General features: G+C 46.9%; 1 protein-coding gene across 3 annotated transcripts in view; it reads right to left on the reverse strand.

The window, feature by feature from the left end:
• The window catches only part of SRSF11 (serine and arginine rich splicing factor 11), a 214,799-nt gene that overhangs the window by 142,786 nt on the left and 48,541 nt on the right, over positions 1–23,472 (reverse strand). For all 3 annotated transcript variants that reach the window (XM_085602290.1, XM_085602289.1, XM_085602288.1), the window contains exon 5: positions 2,215–2,264. In XM_085602290.1, the coding sequence (XP_085458416.1) occupies positions 2,215–2,264 (50 nt within the window). The remainder of the gene's footprint in view (positions 1–2,214; positions 2,265–23,472) is intronic.

The raw sequence follows: 23,472 nt of genomic DNA on the forward strand, positions 1-23,472 counted from the left end.
TCTCTACAGTGGTTAGTTCTCACATTCCAATTCCCTACCATTTCAATGAGTCTGTCACCAGGATAGACCTGTACAATGAGTTAGATGACATGCATCAAATGAGTAAATATATATTACTTTTTTTATTGTAGGGACACCTGACGAAGAAACCTGAAATGTACTGTGTTTGTTTGAAAGGACATTAACAAGACGACAGTGTAACTTTTATGTTGGACTACACATACGTAAAGTTAACATTTGTGAAAAGAATTTGCCACCCAAAATCAACTGGATTAAAGAACGGATTTGTATTTTTCACGCGTTTTATTTGAATTATTCCATATGGACTGTTACATAATTTGTTTGATAAGATTACAAGGCAGCCCTGGGAACAATATTTAAATGCAGTGTCTAGGACTACTGTTCTAGGTTTTTCACATTTATCTGGCATAGGGCTAGGGTGAAGCCATTTCCACGGTGTAAACACAAAGTTAGTTTCAAAATATTTAGATTTATACTTACAAAAGTGTTTATCATGGTTTTGAACTCAGATAATATAGAGTGCATTACAACCAATTTCTTAATTACAATACAAAATCTAACATGGTGGGCACGCACATAGGCGCTGTGAATCCTGGTCGACATCATTGAGGGCTCTGTCTAGACAGACACAAATTGACACCCTAACAAACTAAAAAACAAGGACACGTCCAGTCGCAATCATTAGATGGAGGAATTGTGAAAAGCATGTAAATTATAAGAGATTTCAAGCTGCAAAAGGAAAATGGTACTTACCAGAATGCATCTGTTCTTGGCATGTAGAGCTGCATATCCTCACACTTCGCATTAGATCGCCATCTGGTGTTGGGCTCGGATGCTTGCACCCTGTTATCATGGAAGAAGTCTTTGTTGTCACGTGATAGGTGACTTCTTCCTTGGACGATAGTGTGCATGGGCATAGACTCCATCCTCAGATTGTTTTTCGCCATGATGGGAAATGGAGTTAGTAGAAAACAAAGTGATATCCATGTGTGTATATCTAAGTAAGATAGTACTGGAACATATACAGGTACCGGGGTGGTGGGTGGGCGTGTGAGGGTCCGCAGCTCTACATGCCAAGAACAGATGCATACTGGTAAGTAGCATTTTCCGTTCGAGGCATATGAGCTGCAGATCTCACACTTATCAGACTATACAGCAGTATCTCCCCTAGCGGTGGTCACCTATATTTGTTGCAGTAGTTTGAAAAAGTGTTTTAAGAACAGTTTGGCCTACAGAAGCTTGTTGCTTGGCTTGCACATTAACACAATAGTGTTTAGTGAAGGTGTGTGTTGTAGACCATGTCGCTGCCTTACAAATGTCTTCTAGGGGAATGTTACCTAAGAATGCCATGGAAGCCCCTAGTTTGCGTGTTCAGTGCGCTCTAGGGGGAATTGTTAATGTGCGCTTGGCTTTTTGGGAGCATATTTGGATACATTTAACAATCCATCTTGCAATCCCAGCTTTTGAGATGGAATTACCCTTATGCGGTGGAGAGAAAATTTCGAACCATTGCGCAAAAATTGCATCCGAACCCAATGGCGGGAACAAAAAAAAAATACACAATCTGAGGATGGAGTCGATGCCCATGCGCACTATCTTAAAAGGGAGGAGTCACCTATCTCAGGACTACAAAGACGTCTTCCAAGAGAACAACAATGTGTAAGCATGCGAGCCCAACAACAGATGGCGATCTAATGCGAAGTGTGAGATTTGCAGCTCATATGCCTCGAACAAATATTTTCACCCAACACAAAAAAAGATTTCATCAAACCATAAACCAACATAGAGTTAAAGCAACATATATTTCATTAACAGAGTTTGAACATACATTTAGCTGCAATGCTACCTTGAGCATGTATCTCTTACCATTAAACGAAACTGTTCCATTACCCATATACAACACAATCCTACCATACTATCAAGCACTGCGGTTTTAGGAACACAAACCCTGATGTCCTGCATGCCTGGTCACAAACAATTAAACAAAACTCTTCAATGCAAGCATTATATTTAGATTTTAAATTGTATAACATTGGTCACCCCACCCACCCCCAACAACTAACCAAGAAGCAATTGACCCCATGCCTTACTTTAAGAAAGGTATGCTGAAAACCAGCCTTCTCTCATACAAGTTGTTGAACTATCATAAAGTAATGCAGTAAACATTATGCACACACATTATTTTGTACTTACTTTGGATCCACTGAACTCATGAGCTTTAGCAATTGATCTGCTGCAATGGACTAGAAAAACAGAAATCAAAGTTAGCTAATTTGAATTTAAGAAAGGGGCATTAATCAAGCGTACACGGCTAAGCATATTTAGCACAACTTGTGGTATTTATCTACATGTAAAAACCAGGAAAATCAGGTTGTCGGGTTTACCTTGACAACACTGAGAAGGAACTGGTAACTTTCATTTTTGTCAAGTGTAGCTTCTGCACAAATCCTAGGTGGCAACCCTGTCTTTCTATAACAGGCTTTGGCAGCAGTCAGAGTACAGGCGACCCAGTGCACTCTTAATGCATTCATTTCTCATATAATCAGAACAACAACTTCGACAAATGGAAGCGGAAATATACGCAATGTGTTAAGTGCGTGAACGAGAGAAGATCCCAAACTAACTGGGTGAAATGAAAGATGAAAACAGGGTCAGAAGGACAACAAATGGTATAACAGACCTTAATTTATCCGCACCTTGAAGACTACTTAGTGCGCGCTGCTCTCATTCCCACGTGCATTTAGCAGATTTTTGCGCGTGTTCGCGCTTTTTACATTTTAAAACTACCTGTTTTGCCTATTTCGTTTTAGTTTATGTTGTTTGCCCCTGGTTTTATTGAATGCCCCTCACCCGCACTGTAATTTGGAGACTCACCGCATTTTGCGGGCCCTCGTCCTCGTAGCTCGTTTTGGCGGACATCTTAGGTGAGTGGGACGCCTGACGGCGCCTATTTGCATGACGGTCTAGACGTCACTCCGACGCTCGACCTCTACTTAAGGGGTTATTCCCCGCGCAGCGGATACGCGCAGTGGATCGCCGTACTTCCGCCGGAGTTCCGCCTGAGTTTAGCCCGTCTGTGCCCGTCCGTGCCAAAAGGGGCCATGACTCCCACGAGTAGTTCCAATGGTTTACTATCGTACTCAGGTGAGGTGTTGGAATCCTTGCGGTCTACTCCCTGTACATACTGCACTATATGCTCTCTTCCCACTCATAATTATCAATGTGCAGGTTGTAGTTTTTCCACTGGCCGAATGTCCCTTTGTAATGCCATACGTCGCTCCCAACCTCGTGGCAGACGGAGGAGATCGTTGATACACTCAAATAAGTCAACACTCCTTTTTTGGAGCATCAACTGTCGATCCCTCCCCAAGCATAAGTATCACATCCATGATTTTATTGTTGAGGAGCAGCCTGATGAGTTGTTCCTCACGGAAACCTGGCTCCAGGACTGCTCTGGTCCTGATGTGGCCATTGCTGTCCCTATTAACCACGCAATAGTGAGATTGGACAGAAGTTCTGGAAAGGGGGGGGGGTGAAATTGCCATAATTTTTAAATCTTCCTACACGTGCAAGTTTGCAGCCCTTCCAATGCCTGGAAGTGAGACCGCTCTTTTCAAACTGGTCATTAATCCTCAACTTACTCTATCTGGTCTCTTGATTTATCGCCCCCCTGGAAATGCCCTTTCTTGGACATCCTCACTAGCGAACATCATATCCCCCTTAATGCTTAAGGCAGCCAATTTTACCATTCTTGGTGATATTAATTTGCATCTTGAAGACTCGCAGTGTACTATCAGTAAACGTTTCTTATCTGATCTGGATGCCCTCAATCCTTCTTTGCTTAATGTTGGCCCAACCCACTCCGCTGGACATCAACTGGACCCCATTCTATCCAATCTTCCCTTTGATTGTTCTCGGAGTGCTTGCCCTTTGGAGTGGTCCGACCACTTCGCTGTTCATTTCTCTTTACTTCACACTAAGAACCAGGAAACTAGTGTTTTCAACAAAGGTGTACCAATTTATCGTTGGGATAAACCCGATATTAACATACTAAATCAACACCTCTTAAACACCTGTCCTGCTGAAGGTGAGGTTCCTGTCTCGGAATTGAACACTGCTGTTTCTCATTGGCTTGCTAACGCCGTCACTACCCTTTTACCGCCGACCCTAAAACATTCTAGGCCTCACCGCCTCCCGGCACCTTGGTTCTCTGCTGATCTGAAGGTCTTGCGGACTAAATGCAAGGCCTTAGAACGTAAATGGAGGCACTCATTTACAATCTCTCTGAAGACTGTATATAAAGAGGCATTAAAAGAATATCATTCCAAATGCAAATCTGCGAGAGCTGCCTATACTGTGGAAACAGTCACACGAGCTCAGAACTGCCCTCGTACTCTTTTTTCTGTCGTTAAAAAATTGACAGGTGCAGACACTATTCCTATTCCTCCAGCATTAGATGAGGCCCAATGTAATTCTGTCGCAAAATCTTTTATTGCCAAAGTTGAGCGCATATACGATTCTATGAGCCCTCCTTTGAATGTAGCAGTATCTCATTTGGGACAGATGCTGGGACTGAACTGCCTCCCCCTTTTGTGCAGTTGACGCACTGGCAACCTTTTGACGACGCTTCATTCTTCACCTGTTTAAACAGCATAAGATCCGGCTCACCTCTTGACCCTAGACCTGCCAAAATTCTCAAGCAGTTTGATCTCGAATCCCGGCGAGTTCTCATGAGGCTTTTAAATGCCTCTCTACTTGAGTCCCATGTGCCACAGGATTGGAAGCACGCAATGGTTGTCCCCCTTTTAAAAAAAGCTGGAGCCGATATGTCTAACCTTGCTAATTTCAGACCAATATCCTTGTTGCCTATACTCTCTAAAGTGCTGGAAAGGCATGTTAACACCCAATTATATCACCTTGTGGAATCTTCGGAATTTTTACATCCATCCCAGTCTGGCTTCCGCGCTCACTATTCTACAGAAACCACCCTCCTGGGAGTAACGGAAAGCCTGAGACACGCTATCGATCGCGGGGAAACCTCTGCGCTCATCCTTTTGGATTTGAGCGCGGCTTTCGATACCGTGTCCCATTCCATTCTTTTGGACTCTCGTTGTTCCCTAGGAATAGATGGTCCTGCGCTGGCTTGGATTGCCTCCTTTTTAAGTGAGCGCACTTTCCAAGTCTTTTCCGTGAAAGCCACTTCTTCCACTTGTTCTTCGGCGTATGGTGTCCCCCAGGGGTCTATACTGAGCCCCCTGTTGTTCAACATATATGTAAGACCCCTGGCCTCTATTGCTGAGGACGCAGGGCTAACTATTTTTTCATACGCCGACGACACTCAGATTGTTTTCTCCCTTTCCAGCTGCGAGAGCAATGACATATCGGTTCTGAAAGTCGGGTTGTCACGTATAGCGGAGTGGATGCAAAGCCATCTCCTTATACTAAACGGTGACAAAACCGAAATTCTCATTCTAGGAAAACATAAGGATTTATGGGGCCCTCAACACTGGCCTGGGGTCCTCTGTGGTCCGTAACCTTGGCTTTCTTATTGACGACCAACTCTCCATGCGACAGCAGGCCACTAAGGTGGCCGCTACTTGCTTTGCCATCTTGCGATGGCCCCAGAAGATTCTCTGGATGCTGCCTTCCTCCACCAGACGAACCGTTGTCCAGGCGTTAGTTACATCTCGCCTGGACTACGGAAAGGTCCTTTATCTTGGTGCTGATGTGGCCACTGTTAACAGACTTCAGGTGGTCCAAAATTCAGCGGCCAGACTTCTCTGTAACATTCCGAGAAGACAATCGGCCACTCAGGCGTTGCGTGACTTACACTGGCTTCGGATCCCTAGTCGTATTAATTTCAAAGCCTTATGCTATCTCTTTAAAATCAAGCAAGGCTCTGCACCAAGATATCTACAAAGTTTGGTCCACCCTTATAAGCCCAGACGCACTCTCAGATCCTCTGCCAATTGCGATTTTGTTATTCCTTGTTTTAAACTTGTAAGAATGGGGGGGGGGACGGGCTTTTTCACATCTTGCCCCTAAATATTGGAACACCCTACCCATTTCTCTAAAAATGGAAACAAATTATTTCGCTTTCAGAAAAAAGCTGAAAACCATACTTTTTCAATGATCTGTGCCGCTTTTGAGGTCTTAAGGTGTTGTCTTTTACAAGGTCTGCTTTCTTCTTGAGTCTATCCCTTGCGCCGGGAAACCCATTGAGGGTAGCTGTTGCGCGTTATAAATTTCAATAAATAAATAAAATAATAACAGATCCACCACCCCACCCAATCTCATCCAGGTGTCCTTTCACCCACCTTAAAACATCCTATCCAACCAGCCCTCCTCCCAGAAAACCAGTGATGTAAGTCACTAGGCTAGAGAAGTATGGGCCAGCACACTTGCAACATGCACAAGAGACATTCACTCCGATTCCCGCCTAGCCCACCTACATAACTGAACCGAGCATTTAAAAGCAATAGCCTGATTAACTCTTGGCATACAATTTAACCCCTTTATATAATCAATCAAATACTATAAAAACCTCATAGCATATAATGCAAGGAGCAAACACAAAATTATAAACCATCACAAACACCCTACACAATCACTATCAACATGAGTTTTCACCTACCGTATCTTGTCACTTGAATGGCGATCCACAAAATCCCTAATCATGCCCTACATTTAGTGATCCAATCACCGTCCACCAATTCTCATTAAGCACTTGCTTTTATCCTTGATGACCCTCATGAGCCAATTCACTCAATCTTACCTTCAATACCGTGCGGGGGTGTGTGTGGAGGGAGGGGGGGGGGGGGGGGGGGTGTTGCCATTTGCGTACTCCTAAAACAATAAACCAGTCACTTCATTTTCACTGTCCAAAAGCCAACCAGATCTGGGTCACACATTAATCTCTCACCTCATCCCTCAGAATTTTTTTTTCAACCTCTCGCACAGCCAAATTGGTTTCCAATTCCATGTCTATAGCTTTGTGATCAATCCAAATGGAAATTTGCCTTTTTTTGCCCCACCCTCCACTCCAAACAACTACCAATGCTTTGCTCTGTATTACCAGTAATGTTTAACTACACCACACACTCTGGAAAGCAAACACTTATCTTAAAACTTCCCCACTCTGAACTAATACAGGCCCATACGCCTTTCACACGGACATCTAACACAATGCTGCGTTTTCTCCTGGGAGAAAAACGCTGAATCTCAAAAGCACATGCTAAATGTCTCTCAGCTCCTCCTGAATTCCACCTCACACTCTTCAGACAACACAAATTCAACCCCCATCTAAAATAATTTTCCAATCTTTTCCTTTTTGCTAGCTCCATAGCTAATGAGCCCGGCATAGAATGCAATCATCCTGGAAAAAGCAAGGAATATGCTACTTACCAGTATGCATCTGTTCTTGGCATGTAGAGCTGCAGAGTTGTACACTTAGCATAGATCGCCATCTGGTGTTGGGCCCGGATGTTTGCAGTTTGTTTTTCTTCTTGGACAGTCTTTGGAAGTCACGAGTTTGGTGACTCCTCCTTCGGTCCGTACTGCGCATGGGCTTCGGCTCCATCCTCAGATTGTTTTTCGCCAACAGGGAAATGATGGAGTGTAGTAATAACAGTGAGAAACCCATGTGTGTTGTATCTAAATAAGATGGACTGGAACGGATACAGGTAGCCGGGGAGGCGTGTACAACTCTGCAGCTCTACATGCCAAGAAAAGATGCATACTGGTAAGTAGCATATTCCGTTCGAGGCATATGAGCTGCAGATTGTACACTTAGCATAGATTATATAGCAGTACCCAACCCTAGCGGCGACCACCGGTATCCGTTGCAGTGGTTTGAAATAGTGTCTTTAGTACAGCCTGGCCCACTCTAGCTTGCTGCTTGGAATGCACATCTACACAGTAATGTTTTGTGAAGGTGTGCGGTGTAGACCATGTGGCTGCTTTGCAGATGTCATCTAAGGGTATATTCCCTAGAAAGGCCATAGAAGCCCCTAACTTTCTTGTAGAATGGGCTTTAGGCGGAACAGATAATGTTCTTTTAGCCTTTTGATAGCAAATCTGTATGCATTTTACAATCCACCTAGCTATCCCTGATTTAGAAATGGGGTTGCCTTTATGTGGTGGAGAGAAGGAAACGAACAATTGTTTAGTCTTCCTGAAGGGTTGCGTTCTTTGTATGTAGTATAGCAACGCCCTTTTCACATCAAGTGTGTGTAAGGCCCTTTCCGCAACAGATTGGGGTTGCGAAAAGAAGACAGGTAATTCCACCGATTGATTGAGATGGAAGGGGGAAATGACCTTGGGCAGAAACTTCGGATTTGTGCGAAGTATGACCTTGCTGTGATGCATTTGTATGTAGGGTTCCTGTATGGTGAACGCTTGTATTTCACCAACCCTTCTAAGGGAAGTGATAGCTACAAGGAAAGCTGTTTTCCAGGTGAGAAACTGTAGCTCACATTTGTGCATTGGTTCGAAGGGCGGACCCATTAGTCGTGTAAGAACTAAATTTAGATTCCATACAGGGGAAGGTGGTGCCCTGGGAGGAATTACTCGTTTAAGGCCTTCCATGAAGGCTTTAATAGCGGGCACTCTGAAGAGTGATAAATGCTGTCTGTTTTGTAGATAAGCAGCGATCGCTGCTAGGTGTAGGCGTATGGATGAATATGCCAGGTTACACCTGTGAAGATGGAGCAGATAGCATATGATGTGCTGTATGGATGCATCTAGAGGGTTGATTGTATTGTTACGGCAGTAAATTACAAATCTTTTCCACTTTGCGGCATAGCATGCTCTAGTGGTAGGACGTCTGGCTTCCATGATGATGTTCATGCAATCAGGGGGAAGGTTAAGGTATCCGAATTCTAAGATTTCAGGAGCCAGATCGCCAGGTTGAGCTGAGCTGGGTCCGGGTGCCTGATTTCTCCATGGTTCTGGGTTAGGAGGCATGGGGATAGGTGCAGTTTTTGATGTGGAACCACTGATAGTTGTAGTAGCGTGGTGTACCACGGCTGCCTGGCCCACGTCGGAGCTACCAGAATGAGTGTGAGGGAGTGCTGTTGTAGCTTCCTGACCACTAATGGAATTAGTGGGAGAGGTGGAAAGGCGTATGCAAATCTGCCTGACCAGTTCATCCATATCGCATTGCCCTTGGACAATGGGTGTGGGTATCTGGCGGCGAAGCTTGGGCATTTTTTGTTTTCGTGGGTGGCGAAGAGGTCTATCTGAGGATGCCCCCACTGTTGGAAGAATGGGTGAAGAACTTGTGGATGCAGTTCCCATTCGTGTAGTTGTTGCGTTTGTCTGCTGAGCAGATCTGCCATGGTGTTTTGTACGCCTGGAACGTGCTGTGCCAGGAGAAAGATGTTTTGGGGAATTGCCCATCTCCATATGCTCTGGGCTAAGCGGGAGAGCTGGGGAGAGTGTGTCCCCCCCTGTTTTTGGATATAATACATTGCAGTTATGTTGTCTGTGCGAATGAGGACTGCTTTGCCCGAAATCTGTTTTTGGAAAGATTTTAGGGCTAGAAAGATCGCCAAGAGCTCCAGATGGTTGATGTGGAGCGATTTTTGCTGTGGCGTCCATAGACCTTGCATCGTGAGGTGTAGGAGGTGCGCTCCCCAGCCGGAGAGCGATGCGTCCGCTGTTAGAGTCACCTGAGGAACCGGGTCCAGGAACGGCCGCCCCTTGGAAAGGTTTGTGGTGTTCCACCACTGCAGAGAGTGATGTGTGCGGCCGTCCACCAACACCAGATCCGTCAGCTGACCCTGGGCCTGGTTCCACTGTTGTGCTAGGCACTCTTGAAGTGGACGCATGTGTAGTCTTGCATGGGGCACTATAAAGATGCAAGACGCCATCATTCCTATGAGCTTCATGAACACTCTTGCTGGAAGAGAGTGTTGGGGAAGGAATGTTTTGCGTACGGCTTGAATGCTTGTGATTCTGGCTGTGTTTGGATAGGCAATACCTTTGGAGGTGTCTATAGTGGCCCCGAGGTATTGCTTTGTGTGAGATGGTATGAGGTGGGACTTTTGGTAGTTCACCGTGAAGCCTAGCTGGTGGAGCAGTTGGATGGTGCTGTTTGTATGCTGCACGCATTGATGGTAAGACGCGGCTTTTATCAGCCAGTCGTCTAAGTAAGGGAAGACGTGAATGTGTTGACGTCTGAGGTGTGCTGCTACTACCGCTAGGCATTTGGTAAACACCCGTGGTGCGGTGGTGACCCCGAAGGGGAGAACCGTGAATTGGTAATGTTGCCCGTCCACCACGAACCTGAGGTATTTCCTGTGAGAGGGGTGTATTGGAATGTGAAAGTATGCGTCTTTCAGATCCAATGTTGTGAGAAAGTCTCCCTGACAGAGGAGCGGGAGGACTTGTTGTAGGGTGACCATATGGAAATGGTCTGAATGTATGTAGGCATTTAGAGGCCGGAGGTCCAGAATGGGCCTGAGGGTCCCGTCTTTCTTTGGTATTAGGAAATATAGGGAGTAAACCCCTAGATTTTGCTGATTGATGGGGACCTGCTCTATAGCGTGTTTTTGGAGGAGGGAGAGTACCTCCTGTTTGAGCAGTGTGGAATGTTCTTGAGACATTGGGCGGTGCCTTGGTGGGATATTGGGTGGGGTAGATGTTAGCTCGAGACAGTACCCTGACCGAATGATTAGGGTCACCCATTTGTCCGATGTTATGGACTCCCATGCGTGGATAAAGTTTTGTAGTCTGCCCCCGACCGGAGTGGAATGGTCTGGGGGGAGCGGAGGGAAGTCATTGTGTGGGCGGGGTGGCAGAACGGGTGTTGTTAGTTTTGCCCCTGCCCTTATTGTTGTTGCCTCTGTAACCACCCCTTTGGTTGCCCTTTGAAAAGGTATTTTGAGGAGGGGATTTGTAGGAGGTAGAGGTGTTATCGGTGGAGAAGCCTCTGCCTGTGCCACGAAAGGAGGAGCGTCGAAAGGAACGTTTAGACGCTTGTGTTTGGAGTGCCCCCATAGACTTTGCTGTGTCTGTGTCCTTTTTCATCTTTTCCAACGCTTCGTCTACCTTGGGCCCAAAGAGCGTTTGTTGGTCAAAGGGGTGATTGAGTATGGACGCCTGGACTTCAGGCTTAAACCCTGAGATCCTGAGCCAGGCATGGCGACGAAGCAGGACGCTGGTATTTATGGCTCTAGAAGCAGTGTCGGCTGCATCGAGGGCACACTTAATGGAGGTGTTTGTAATGAGTTTACCCTCCTGTATTAGCTCATGAGCCCTACGCTTGTGTTTCTCGGGGAGGTGCTGCATAAGAGCCTCAAGTTCATCGTAGTGTGCTCTGTCATAGCGCGCAAGTAGCGCTTGTGTGTTTGCAATGCGCCATATGTTTGCAGCTTGAGAGGCGGTGCGCTTGCCAGACGCGTCTAGGAGTTTGGATTCCTTGTCTGGCGGTGGGGCTTCTCCTGAGGACTGGGAGTTAGCCCGCTTTCTAGCTGTAGAGACAACTAGGGAATCTAAGGGAGCAGGGCCCTTAATGTATGCAGGGTCTGTGGGTGCCGCCTTATACTTTTTCTCTATTCTAGGGTTTAGTACCCTGGCCCTGACAGGGTCTTTGAACACCTCTGCGGCATGCTTGGTGACACCCTTAAGCATGGGTAAGATAGAGGTGGATTTTTCCTGTATGTCAAATGTATCCAGTAAGAAGTCGTCTTCCACTGGTTCAGTGTGCATGTCCACCCCATGGTAGTGTGCTGCTCTCTGCACTAAATGATGGAACCCTAAGGAGTCCTCTGGAGGAGACGGCCTGGATGGGTATAGGTCGTCCTGAGGAATATCGGGTACATCAGGGTTATTGTAATCCTCCCACGGGTCTGGGGTCCCTGGTGGAGTGGGATCCATTGGGGCGTCCGCCGGATAATTGTCCGGGTCCCCGTCGTCCGGATCTGGGGACGGGGCCGGAGAGTAGTGAGGTAAAGGTGGCGGAGACCTGGGAGGGGGAGGGGGTGGAGGAGGTGGAGGAGGCAGGGGAGGTGGTAGTGGGGAGGGCACTCTGAGGGGAGAAGTAGCAGAGTCCTTCCGTTTGGGTGGTGGAGGAGGAGCCGGAGCATCAAGGCGTCTTTTCTTGATAATTAAAGTCAATAGTCCAGTCTTTGGATCTTTGGACAGAGTCTTTTGTAGAGGGTCTGGTGTAAACAGAGCCAGTGGCGTCGAATCGTCCGTCGGCACCGGTGATTTCGGAACCGAGGACTTCGATGGTTTGTGTGCGCCATGCTTTTTTGGGGCCTCCTGTTTTTTCGGCGTCGAAGGAGTTTTCGGCGCCGGAGCGTCGGTGCCGACAGATTTATGTTTGTGTTTGGTCGGCACAGAGAGTCCAGGCTTCGGCACCGGTGGCTTCGGAGTTGAGCTGGATATTGCTTTCTTCGGTGCCGGATGCTGTTTTTCGGCACCGGGCGTCGGCTGGCTCGATCCCGAGCTGCCGTGAGACTTTGGATTCTTCGACACCGAGCCCGAAGGTGGGGTGATCGAAGCTTTGGTCTTGGTTTTGCCCAGGCCGGCAGGCGAGGGAGTAACCTGAGACTCTTTGGTTTTGGGCGCGGGGGTGGGAGGGGGCATAGTACTCACGGCCCGCTGCGCCAGCGTGATGTCCTCCACGTCGGAGTCGTCGGCCTCGGAAGCGCTGACGACGTCTTCTTCCTGCTCGGTGTGTGTTTGCCCCGAAGCTTCGGCGCCGTCTCCGAAGATGTCCGGTGGGGCTGCAGACGATGAGTGCGCCATGGTGCGTCGAGCTTTTCGATCCCGGATGGTTTTCTTCGATCGAAAAGACTTACAGGCGGGGCAGTCTCTGGCCTCGTGTTCTGGAGAGAGGCAAAGATTACACACCTGATGGAGGTCGGTGTGGGGAAATTTAGACCCACATTTTGGGCACTTTTTGAACGGAGTCCTTTCCATCGGCCGGGAACGGAGTCGAGGAGGGCCCGAAGGCCGGTGCCGATGTACGGGATGGAGAAAAGTGCCGCTTCGAGAGATGAAGATAATGATGAAGAAACTCGAAGAGACGAGGATTTTCCGTCGAGGCTGGAACCGTAGAAGTTCGAAGCCGGAGCACGAAGTATCACATCCGAGCCCGATGGCGGAAAAAAACAATCTGAGGATGGAGCCGAAGCCCATGCGCAGTACGGACCGAAGGAGGAGTCACCAAACTCGTGACTTCCAAAGACTGTCCAAGAAGAAAAACAAACTGCAAACATCCGGGCCCAACACCAGATGGCGATCTATGCTAAGTGTACAATCTGCAACTCATATGCCTCGAACACACCTTTTTAGGTTGAGCCTAGCGGCATGGCGCATGCGCTGCCCCCTCTGCAAGACTGCTGTAGTAGAGTATGGGAGAGGAGCCTCGGCCACTCTCCTCCCATATTTTTCATTGGTTTGTGCCATTGCCTTTCGTAAATGCTGCCTTGGGATTCGTTAATAGGCTTGTTAGTCCCTCCTTAGTACGGCCTTGTCTTTATTTGTAACCTTTAATGGCGACTGGCCCTTTTACTTCAGTTGTTACACAGGACCTGTTATTTAGTCTGTAAGCACTATTTACTTTGAGTTTCTCTTACTGCAGGCCGGACATGCGCTGCTTCAGCTGAAACTGCTTGTGTTTTTTTAAGCAGCACGGTTGCCCACTAAACACGGGCGCCTGCTTTCACTCACTTTAACCCGGCATTATCTAGTGTCTGTTACAAACCCCCCAGCCTCCCCACCCCCCAAGTAAAATGGATTTAGAAATGATTAACTAAAGTCATGTGAATTCCAGGTAGCACGTAATCCTGTGCTAATGGGCTAAAGCCAACAACACATCTGTGTTTCATGTCATCTGAACTAAAGCCACCTGACGGTTGTTGTCAAAAGCCTGTTTTATTAACACCACCACCACTACCACCACCGCCAATACCATTGCCAATACCACCATCCCCACCACCACCATTGCCAATACCACCACCTCCACCACCTAGACCACCACCAATACCACCACCACCAATACCACCACTAAAACCACCAATACCACCACCACCAATACCACCACTAAAACCACCAATACCACCACCACCAATACCACTACCACCACCAATACCACTACCACCACCAAAACCACTACCACCACCAAAACCACCAATGCCGCCACCAATACCACCAGTACAAATATCAAAACCACCAGTACCAATACCACCACCACCAACAATAATACCACCACCACCAATAATAATAATACCACCAATACCTCCACCTCACCAGTAATAGCAGGGTGTGAGAAAGTGCCATCTTTCTTGCATGGTATGCTCCCACTTTTTGCTGAAGTGCTGGATGTACTTTGACTGAGTGTGCCCTGGACTCCTGCCAATCAGGTGCCCAGGGTCTATGTTCCTTCCCTAAAACACAAATTGGCAAACCCTGGCCACATGTCAGCCCCTGGTAAATGGTACCCTAGGTACCCAGAGCCTTGTGACCAGGGAAGGTCTCTAAGGGCTGCAGCACTCATTGTGCCACCCTTAGAGGATATATATATATATATATATATATATATATATATATACATACACACACACATATACACACACACACCCCCCCCCCCACCACCTACACTGCCATGGCATACATCAGCCACCCCTCTAGCTGGGTGCCCTATGCCAGTGGTGTGGGCGCAGGAGCCCTGTGCCCCTACCGTAGCAGGTCCATTTCTGGGCACTGTAAGTGCAGTGCTGCCATTTAAGAGTACATGGTGCTGAGAGCTCGTCAAACACGAACTCCACAGCACCATAATGGCAACACTGAAGACTGAGAAGTTTGGTATCAAACTTCTCAGCACATTAAACCCACACTGATGCCAGTGTGGGATTTAATGTACCAAGCACCCCAGAGATGCCCCCTAAAACCTAACCTACAATCCACGTCTGTTCTGAGGCTACCTAGGCTGCCACACAGCAGACATGTTGCTGGACCACTAGGTAGGAGAGCCCCTGCTCTCCTGGGTCTGCAACAATGCACATCCTGGGCGAGGTGCTAAATCTCCTCCCCCAGGATGGGCAGGGGGAAGCTTCAAAGGCATGCCGCCTCTGTGAGCTTCCCCAGGCCACTGCAACCCCCCACTCTGGCAGGAAGCTTGGCCGGAAACCCCAAATAAGGACAGGGGATGTGCCAGCCTGCTAACCCCACCCCTCAGGCGGGAGAGGTGAGGTGAAGCACATCTCCGGGCTCTCGCCATCTTGAATATGGGAAGCCCTGCCCAATCAGGACTAGGCTACTGCCCCCCTCCCACAGGAGAGAGGCAGGATAGGGGGTGTACCCACCCCAGGACAGGGACCCATTGGTCCCTGCCCTTCACCTACCTGTAACGCCCCTAAATCTAGTATTTAGGGGCACCCTGAACCTTCCATCCCCAGATTCCAGATTCCGAAATCCGAAGAAGAGCTAGAAATAAGAAGACCTGCCATGCAGCTGCTAAGAAGAGGAAGACACCAACTGCTTTGGCCCCAGCCCTACAGGCCTGTCGACCCTCGAACCTGCTTCCTGCTCCAACCCAGCATCTCTTGTGGCCAGCAACCTCACAAACCCCGAAAGACCTGGCTACCTTTTGACTCTAAGCCCCAGGGACTCCCATGAGTAGAGGCTCTACTCAAAATCTACTTCTAATCCCTGGCAGCAGCCCAGAACCACAAACCCTTTACACTCTGCACCCACCAAGCCTGCCCTGTGCCGGAGTGAACAAAGACCACGAGGACGACCCCCACAGCAACTATGACCCCGAGTCCGGCACCCAAGGACTTCCCTTGACACTCCTGAAGAAGCCTGCAGCCTCAGAACCAGGTGCCCCCCCCCCCCCAACCGCGATCAACTGAGGGTAAGATTTCCTGACACCAAAAGGCACCCCTGCACCCCGTGGCCCCCTGTGCCCAATCCCAGGGTACCTACCTAGCCTCCAACTACCCAACTTACCTCTCGAGGTGGTGGTGGCACCTGAAAAATCTTCGTCCCCGAGCTTGCAGTCTTTTTCTAAACTGGAGCTTTCCCATTGAAATCAATTGAGCACCCGAAGGCTCAAAAGCACCCTGCACCCAGCCGCCCGAGTGGCCCTGGCAGTGCAACCTCTATACCCATCTACTTCCCCACTTGCCCTGAGTTAAGTGACCAGGAGCCCAGCTCCCACAGCCGCGTGGCCTGCTAGTCATTAGCCACCAACCAAGGCCCCCCTACCTCTCATAGGATAACATTGGGCCTAACTCTCTCTGCACCCGGCCGCCCCTGTGCCGCTGAGGGTGTACCTATCTGACCCTGGGAGACCCCCCCCGAGTCTACGCCCAGATCCTTAACTTTGCCAGTCGAGTACTTACCTTTAAACCGATAACTCAATTTTCTCCATAGGGTAACATTGACTGGCTTTTCCTGAAATTTCTTCTTAGTGTGGACTTTTCAAAACTTAAAATATTCACCAAAAATCAGCCGAGTAACGAAAACGAAAATATTCACCTGCTATTAGGTGAGCTCCCAGTGCTGGATCTTGGTGTCAATTTCTGCAAACTTTAAATATTCTTTAAAAATCGTATAGTTTCTGAAAACGTAATTACTTACCCGTTTTGGATAAAGGTCCCAGTACTGAGTCTAGGCACCCAGTACTGGATTACAAAAGTACCGAGAACATACTATACCTGCAATTTGAATTTTCTGCCATAGGGAACCATTGACTGTTTTCTATGAAATATTTTCCAAGTGTCAACTTTTAAAAAAGCATCTCATTCTGAGAAAGTATATTTTAATACCTATTGTTGGCTCTAAAATAAAACAAGCATATATTTTTTTATATATAAACCATTGGCCTAGAGGTCAGTTATTGAGTGTGTGAGACCATTTGCTGACTGAGTGTGTGCAACAAATGCTTTACACTGCCCTCTGATACTGCATTACTGCTCGACCAAGCTACCACTTTAGAGAGTAAGGTTATATCTAAATTTAGCCTCTGCCAAACCTCTGGGGACTGTGGACTCTGTAAACCCTGTAACTATTTGGGAACAGTGTATACAGAGCCACTTTCTCACACAGGGGCACTGTACGAGGCCAAAGCTGCAGCCGAGACCATCCCTCCTTCCATGCCTGCCATAAAGCACAGCCCGCCCTGCACCAGGAGGTGAAGCCAGGGCCCTGATACAGCTGGAGTGTTTATTAGGCCAAAGATAGCAATGACATTACACAATGCCACACTGCAAACTCAAATCACGGAGAGGGCAGGAAACAGCCCCCCTCCTGCTCTTCCTCCTGAGCTGTGACAGTATAATCACAGAGCGAATGGTGTTGTAGCTCTTTGTTAGTGTTTATAGCTCAGATCATATGTAACTATCTTCGCACTTTGTTTCTGTGTAATTTACAACACTTACACATTTTAACTGCACTATTTATCACTACTTTGAAGACATCACAGGCTTGTGTCTTCCCCTGATATTTACAATCTAACAAGCGGTCGATAAGGCCATTTACTGCAATGCAATAGGTCTCGCATTTGCAAGAGTTTAAGATATTTAGGTTTTAAAACCCAAAACATAAATAAAAGGCATTGTCATTTACAATGCCAATAGCTCAAACTCTCATGAACGTGTGACCTATTGCATTGCAAATGTTTGTTTTTTGTGGGACACAGGAGCCTTTTAATTATTTGAACCACTACCAATGTGGGAGTAACTCAATTTTTGGTTAGTAAGTGCCCATGGTTCTCAATTACTCCGGTTTCTAATTTACATTTTTTTTTATTACAAAGCCTATCCTTTCAACTTTAAAGTAGACAGGACCTTTTTTACTCTTTGATCATGCTCCAATTCAAATCAGACTGCAAATTAAAATACCATTCTGATAAAACGTGAACCCACGAGTTCTAGACAACATATGTCCATCATGATCAGAAACACAGCCAAAGCCAAAGATTTAAGATTGATTGATCACTCCTCATAGTTAACTAGGGCATGGTCACGATTGTCATGCCCCGCGGTCCGCGCTCCCCGACGCTACAGTATTTAAGGAACCCCGAGGCAAGTAAACGCGCTTAGCGTTCTTGCCTCGAGATTCACTTCCGTCCCAACGCTTAGCTGCCTGACTTCCGTCAAAGTATTTCCTGTTTCCGGCTTCGGTCTAGTGAACGAAGCCGGCTTGCTGTATCTTCACTGCTTTCTCCATCCTACGCGGCGTTTCGTCTTGCCCTCTTCCACACCACCGCTAGCTGGGCGGACATTGCCTCTCTCCCCTTCGAGCACAAGAGAGAGAGGTACTCCAGTGTTCCTGTCTTTTTGTAGCGTTTGGGGATTGTTGTCCTCTTCGGTATTCATGGCGCCATAGCTGTGCTGAAATCCAAGCGCTTGCTGTCCCTTCATGCCGGGCGGTTTCCAGTGCACTTCACGTTTTCTAGGGAGTGTCTTGCTCCGCATATCCCGGCACCTATTGTACTAGTTCTTCCCCTTCTTATTTCTCCCCGTTATTCCCTTCTTGTGACACGCAAACCATTGGATGACACTGCTCTTTCTACCGGCCAGGCGTGGTTCAGTATACTTGCATCCTGATAGTGTTCCTTTGAGTGGCCCACTCTAGTGGGGTGTTTCCATTTCCTCTCCTCTTACAATAGTATCCTGTCGCTCCCTTGGGATATTTGCGTGGATCACTGTGCTGACTATCTTCACGACAGAATCACGTTAACAGCGCAATGCGCTACATTATCCTTCAAATAAATGTATGCTATATCTAAGAAGGGGAACTCAGGGGGAATTTTGGTTGTTTTGACAGGTTGTGACATACGTTTCAGTAGAACAACTACCTTCCACAGTGGTCACAAGGCAAAGTAGGATCCGGGGAGTTGGTAGTCCCTCAACAGAACTACTGGGGGTAAGCAGACAGAAGGAATAGAGTAGGCTCTAGTGTTGATTCTTACTCCCTTCTAACGTTGTGCTCTCCTTTACGTAGGACATTACAGTGAACCCCTTGACGCCTTCTCGCTACAAGATTAGAAGTCACTACACAGGGGTAGGTGAGGTCAAGTGTTGAGTTATACAAGAGGGTTGTTCTTATGTGACAGTATTTACACAGTCTTTGTTTTACAGGGTGTGTGCCAGGTGTAAATCCCCTTATCTTCAGAACCAGACGCCAGTTACGCCATTGAAGTGCGAACCCGCCTTCCCTTGTTTTGTTTCCCTGTTTTCCCCTGGCGAGTCTATGAATCTCTAGAGTCTGATAGAGTCGGAAGACCGCTGGGGAAGGCTGAGGTATTCTCATCAGGTTCCTGACGCTCCTGCGGAACTTCTGGCAGCCCTTACAACGATTTCATGTTGGCTGCATGGGGTTTTGGTCGGATACACCAAGGAGGTTCCCTCCAATCAAAGATTCTGACTTAAGTCTCTGAACTGGAGGTCAAAATCTTCCATGGGGGCCAAATCAACTGTCCATAACTAGCAAAGTCCCTTTGAAGACTGATAAGCATTGAGTGAGTACCCGCTGAAGCCATTGGTTTGGGCAAGAGAAGCTCAGAGCTGGAAATATGAATTTTTGTGCTCAGAGAACTCCTCTCGTCGGCCAGATAAGTTTGGTATCTTGGCCCGGTCCATATTTTTACCTTGAGACTGAATCTCTTTAGGAGCTAGGGTTCCTCTAATGGGGAAAGGCAACAGGGGGTATTTGGGAAGGTCGCACAGAAGTTAGACAGGCTAGTCACAATGGGTCCACTGAACTGGAAACCTGGCCAGCCTAAAGTAAAGTTACCTGGAGAAATATATCACCCATCGTAAACATATCACTTTTTTACAGAATGCAACCACAGGGTGTATAGGGTAACTGCTTCTGGTTTTTAATACCTAATGTTTTTGTTCTGTCAGACCTAAAACGAGTCATACCTAATAGGGTACAGTATCATGTGCATGTTGAATACGAATTGCATACTAAATAATTTGTTAGATTTTAATTATTGATCACTAACATTAAGAGTGTTGAAGGGATCTGCATAGGTCCTGATGAGAAGCCAGGGGGAGGGTTCGAAACATGTCGACTAAGGAAGTGCCGCCCACAGTAGCATAGTACCTCTGCTTTATCCCCACCTTTTTAATAATACCAGCCAGCAGGAACATTTACTTCACTAATTCACATCTGGCCCTTCCTCTCGCACTCCTATATCACACATAGTAACTACTATTCAGTGCTCCCGGGTACTTTTGGTGGGTGACGGTTATTTTAACAAAGCTGTGTGCTCTCCCAGAGATTAGGAGTGACGCACATTCTGGAAGGACACTTTTTCTAATTTACTTTATCTTGATAAGGGTGGATTCTTGTGTTTTTTTAAAGAATGGACTTAGACACTGTAGGAGTACAGGGCTCATGCACCTGTAACCTCACCACTGGTATAGTGCTCCCAGCTAGAAGGGTGACTGATCTATGCCAGGGCAGTAGGTTGTAGGCATGGCACACATGGATGGGTGCCATGTCAACTCTTTGTTTAGTTCTGCACCAAAACACGCAGCCTGCAAAGGCAGTGTGAGAGTGTCAGGGTACAGGACCTCAAAGAGTGGCACAATTAGTACTGCAGCCCTTAGAGGCCTTCTCTGGTCACAGTGCCCTGGGTACCTGTGGTACCATTTACCAGGGGCTGACCTGTGGCCAGAGATGCCAATTGGGTTTAAGCTTCAATGCAGTTTTAGGGAAAAAACATAGGCCCTGGGTACCCGATTAGCAGGAGCACAGGGCACACACAGTCAAAGTACATCAGCAATTCAGCAAGAAGTGGGGGCAACCATGCAGAAAGAAGGCACTTTCTCACAGTTTTATACAGCGAACATCCTTAAGTCATGTATTTCGAGGTCCTCTTATATGTGATAATGAAGACAAGCATTTGCAATGCAATAGGTCTCGCATATGCAAGAGTTTAAGCTATTGCCATTGTAAATGACAATGCCCGTTATTGATCTGTTTTGATAATTAACACACAAATAAACGGTAGTGTCATTTACAATGCCCATTTCATTTCAAGGATGTGGCCACCATTGTCCCGGGCTGCTTGGAAAGTGAAAGTGCGCATGGTGTGCTGAATGTTGTAGAAAAGCATTTTGTGCCTGCAGTAGGAGAAATTCTTAAAGAAAATAGTGCTTACAGACTAAATAGGAAATGCCCTTGTAAAAGAAGTAAAGGGGGCAGTCCTAGTGGGAGGTTACAAATGAAGAAAAGGTGGTACTAACGAAGCCAGCATTTACAAAGGACAATGACACAAGCCAATGAAAAATATGGGCGGAGCTTCAACTCCATACTGGAATACAGCATGCTACGCAGAGCAGCGCATGCGCTGCCCAGGCTCGACCTAAAAAAAGGATGGCAAAAATACAGTTCTTCTGGGCAAATCTCTTCAATTGACATCGCATTATGACAATTGTATGAAAGAGGAATGTAACAGTCTATCACAGCAGATCCCTGATCCTCCTCACGTATTTTCCATGTCTCTCCCAGATCCATAATACCACATAGTTTACTGCCTCCAGCGATAACCAGAGGAGGAAATTGGATCAAGAACATAAAAGATAAAACACCAACACAATAAAGGCACCTGCAGAGCTAATCAGTTACTATGCAACTATGGTTCTTACAGGTGTCACTCAAGGCCAAAAGTGTATTTGGAGGTTAAATAACCTCATGCAGTTAATGCTTGTATGACAATAAGTATACAGAAAACCACCATGAATAAAAGTAACATTTAATTACATCATTTATCGATCAATCCAAATAATCTACAAAAGCCACAAAAATAAACGTGTAAATTAGTGCCATGTGACCCCAGTATGATGACCAAACCAAAATAAAAAGATATACATTAAAGGAGAGTTGCAAAAGGCCTGGCTTGTTAATTCGAAACGACCACCTAAAGTTCCCAACTAGTTCAGTAGGTGATGATTCCTTTACTGGTTTATTATGTGTCAAAGACGTTTTGACAGCGACTAGGTTACAAGGATCTCATCGGAACAATTATAATTAGGGGACACCTGTGGAGATGAATACAAGGCCACTTGTCCTGCACCAGAATTCTGCGTGAATGTAAGGTATTTTTCCAGAACTTCCTAATGAATTGACTACTACTATCACGAGTGAAGAAAACCACCACAGTGGGTAAGTAAAATTATAAAGCGAGGTACTTACTCTGGGGGGTGGGCGGGGTTCAACCCTGTAGGGGTAAAAGTACTTAAGAATGTTATAAGGGCCTTTGAAAAGGTTAGAGTTGGCTACAATCCAACAATATAGCACAGTGAATAAACAAAATGAATGAACTCATCCCTGGAAGTAATATAGAAACTAATGAATTAGAGATTAACGGGACAGCGAGATTCCAAATTTAATGTTGACTGGAGAAATAGTTTCTGCTGGCCCTCCTGGGACTGCACAGCCCAGATTCAGCAAAATACACGCCGCAGGAAGGCAAGCTCTCACTCACTAGAGGCTAGCCAAGAAGCTGATGGCACGATAAACAAAACCCGACAGGACAGTCTCTTTCATTGGTGAGAGCGCAAGGCGCGCACCGCGCCCACGAGGAGCGTAAATGTTTCACTACGTTCCAAAACGAGGATTGATTCGCGAGGTGCTTTCCCAGTCATGTTCCGATGACCAGGACAAAGGGTCCTGCCCGTGCTTCTAAAAAGCAGGTACTGATACAGGGTCCCTATCAGGCTCTCTATTTTTGCCCTCACCCTCTGGGCGCAAAAATAAAACAACTCTGCAGCGGTCCCACCCTTAACCGATACATATAACACCCAATTAACGAAGCCAGTTGTGAGCAAAAGAGACACCGTGCGCATGCACATTTCCTTTCCTGGCAGGCACGGCAAACAGGAGACAGGGAAGGAACTAACATGCCTCCCTGCCAATTAAATGCGAGCATTTTTGACGCGTGCCAATGAGAAGCATGGGTGGAGCTTCAGCCCCGCTTCCAAAGAAAAACCCACGACAATAGTCTCGAAAGCGAGCGGCACATGCGCTGCGTCACTAGGCGAGACCTAAAAGTTGCCGAGCATCACAAAATTTGGTCAAGTAGGGAAGCCAGGATTGAGCCTAGTTTTTCACACTTTGCAAATCAGCCACTAAAAGTACATGCTTAGCTTCCCCTACAATCACCCTCCTGCCTCCACCGACCAAAGCACCACCCTGCTGCCATCAATGCGGCCCTCGGTCACATCACAGACCAAGGATTGTGGCCCCCACCAGAAATGTTTGCAAGTACCCATGGTTTAAACATTCAAGCATTCCTTTACACTCATGCATGCATGAATCCATTCATCCACCCACCGACTAATTTTTGGAATCATCCACTAGTAAAAAATGTAATGTAGCAGTAAACAACCATTCTGAAAGGGGATCGTGCATAGCGGATGCTTATTTTAAAGTTCTAATAAGGCAATCACGCTTAAAAGTCAAAACAATAAAACAAGA

The sequence above is a fragment of the Triturus cristatus genome, chromosome 4_2 (assembly GCF_964204655.1).
Source record: "Triturus cristatus chromosome 4_2, aTriCri1.1, whole genome shotgun sequence".
Lineage (NCBI taxonomy): Eukaryota > Metazoa > Chordata > Amphibia > Caudata > Salamandridae > Triturus > Triturus cristatus.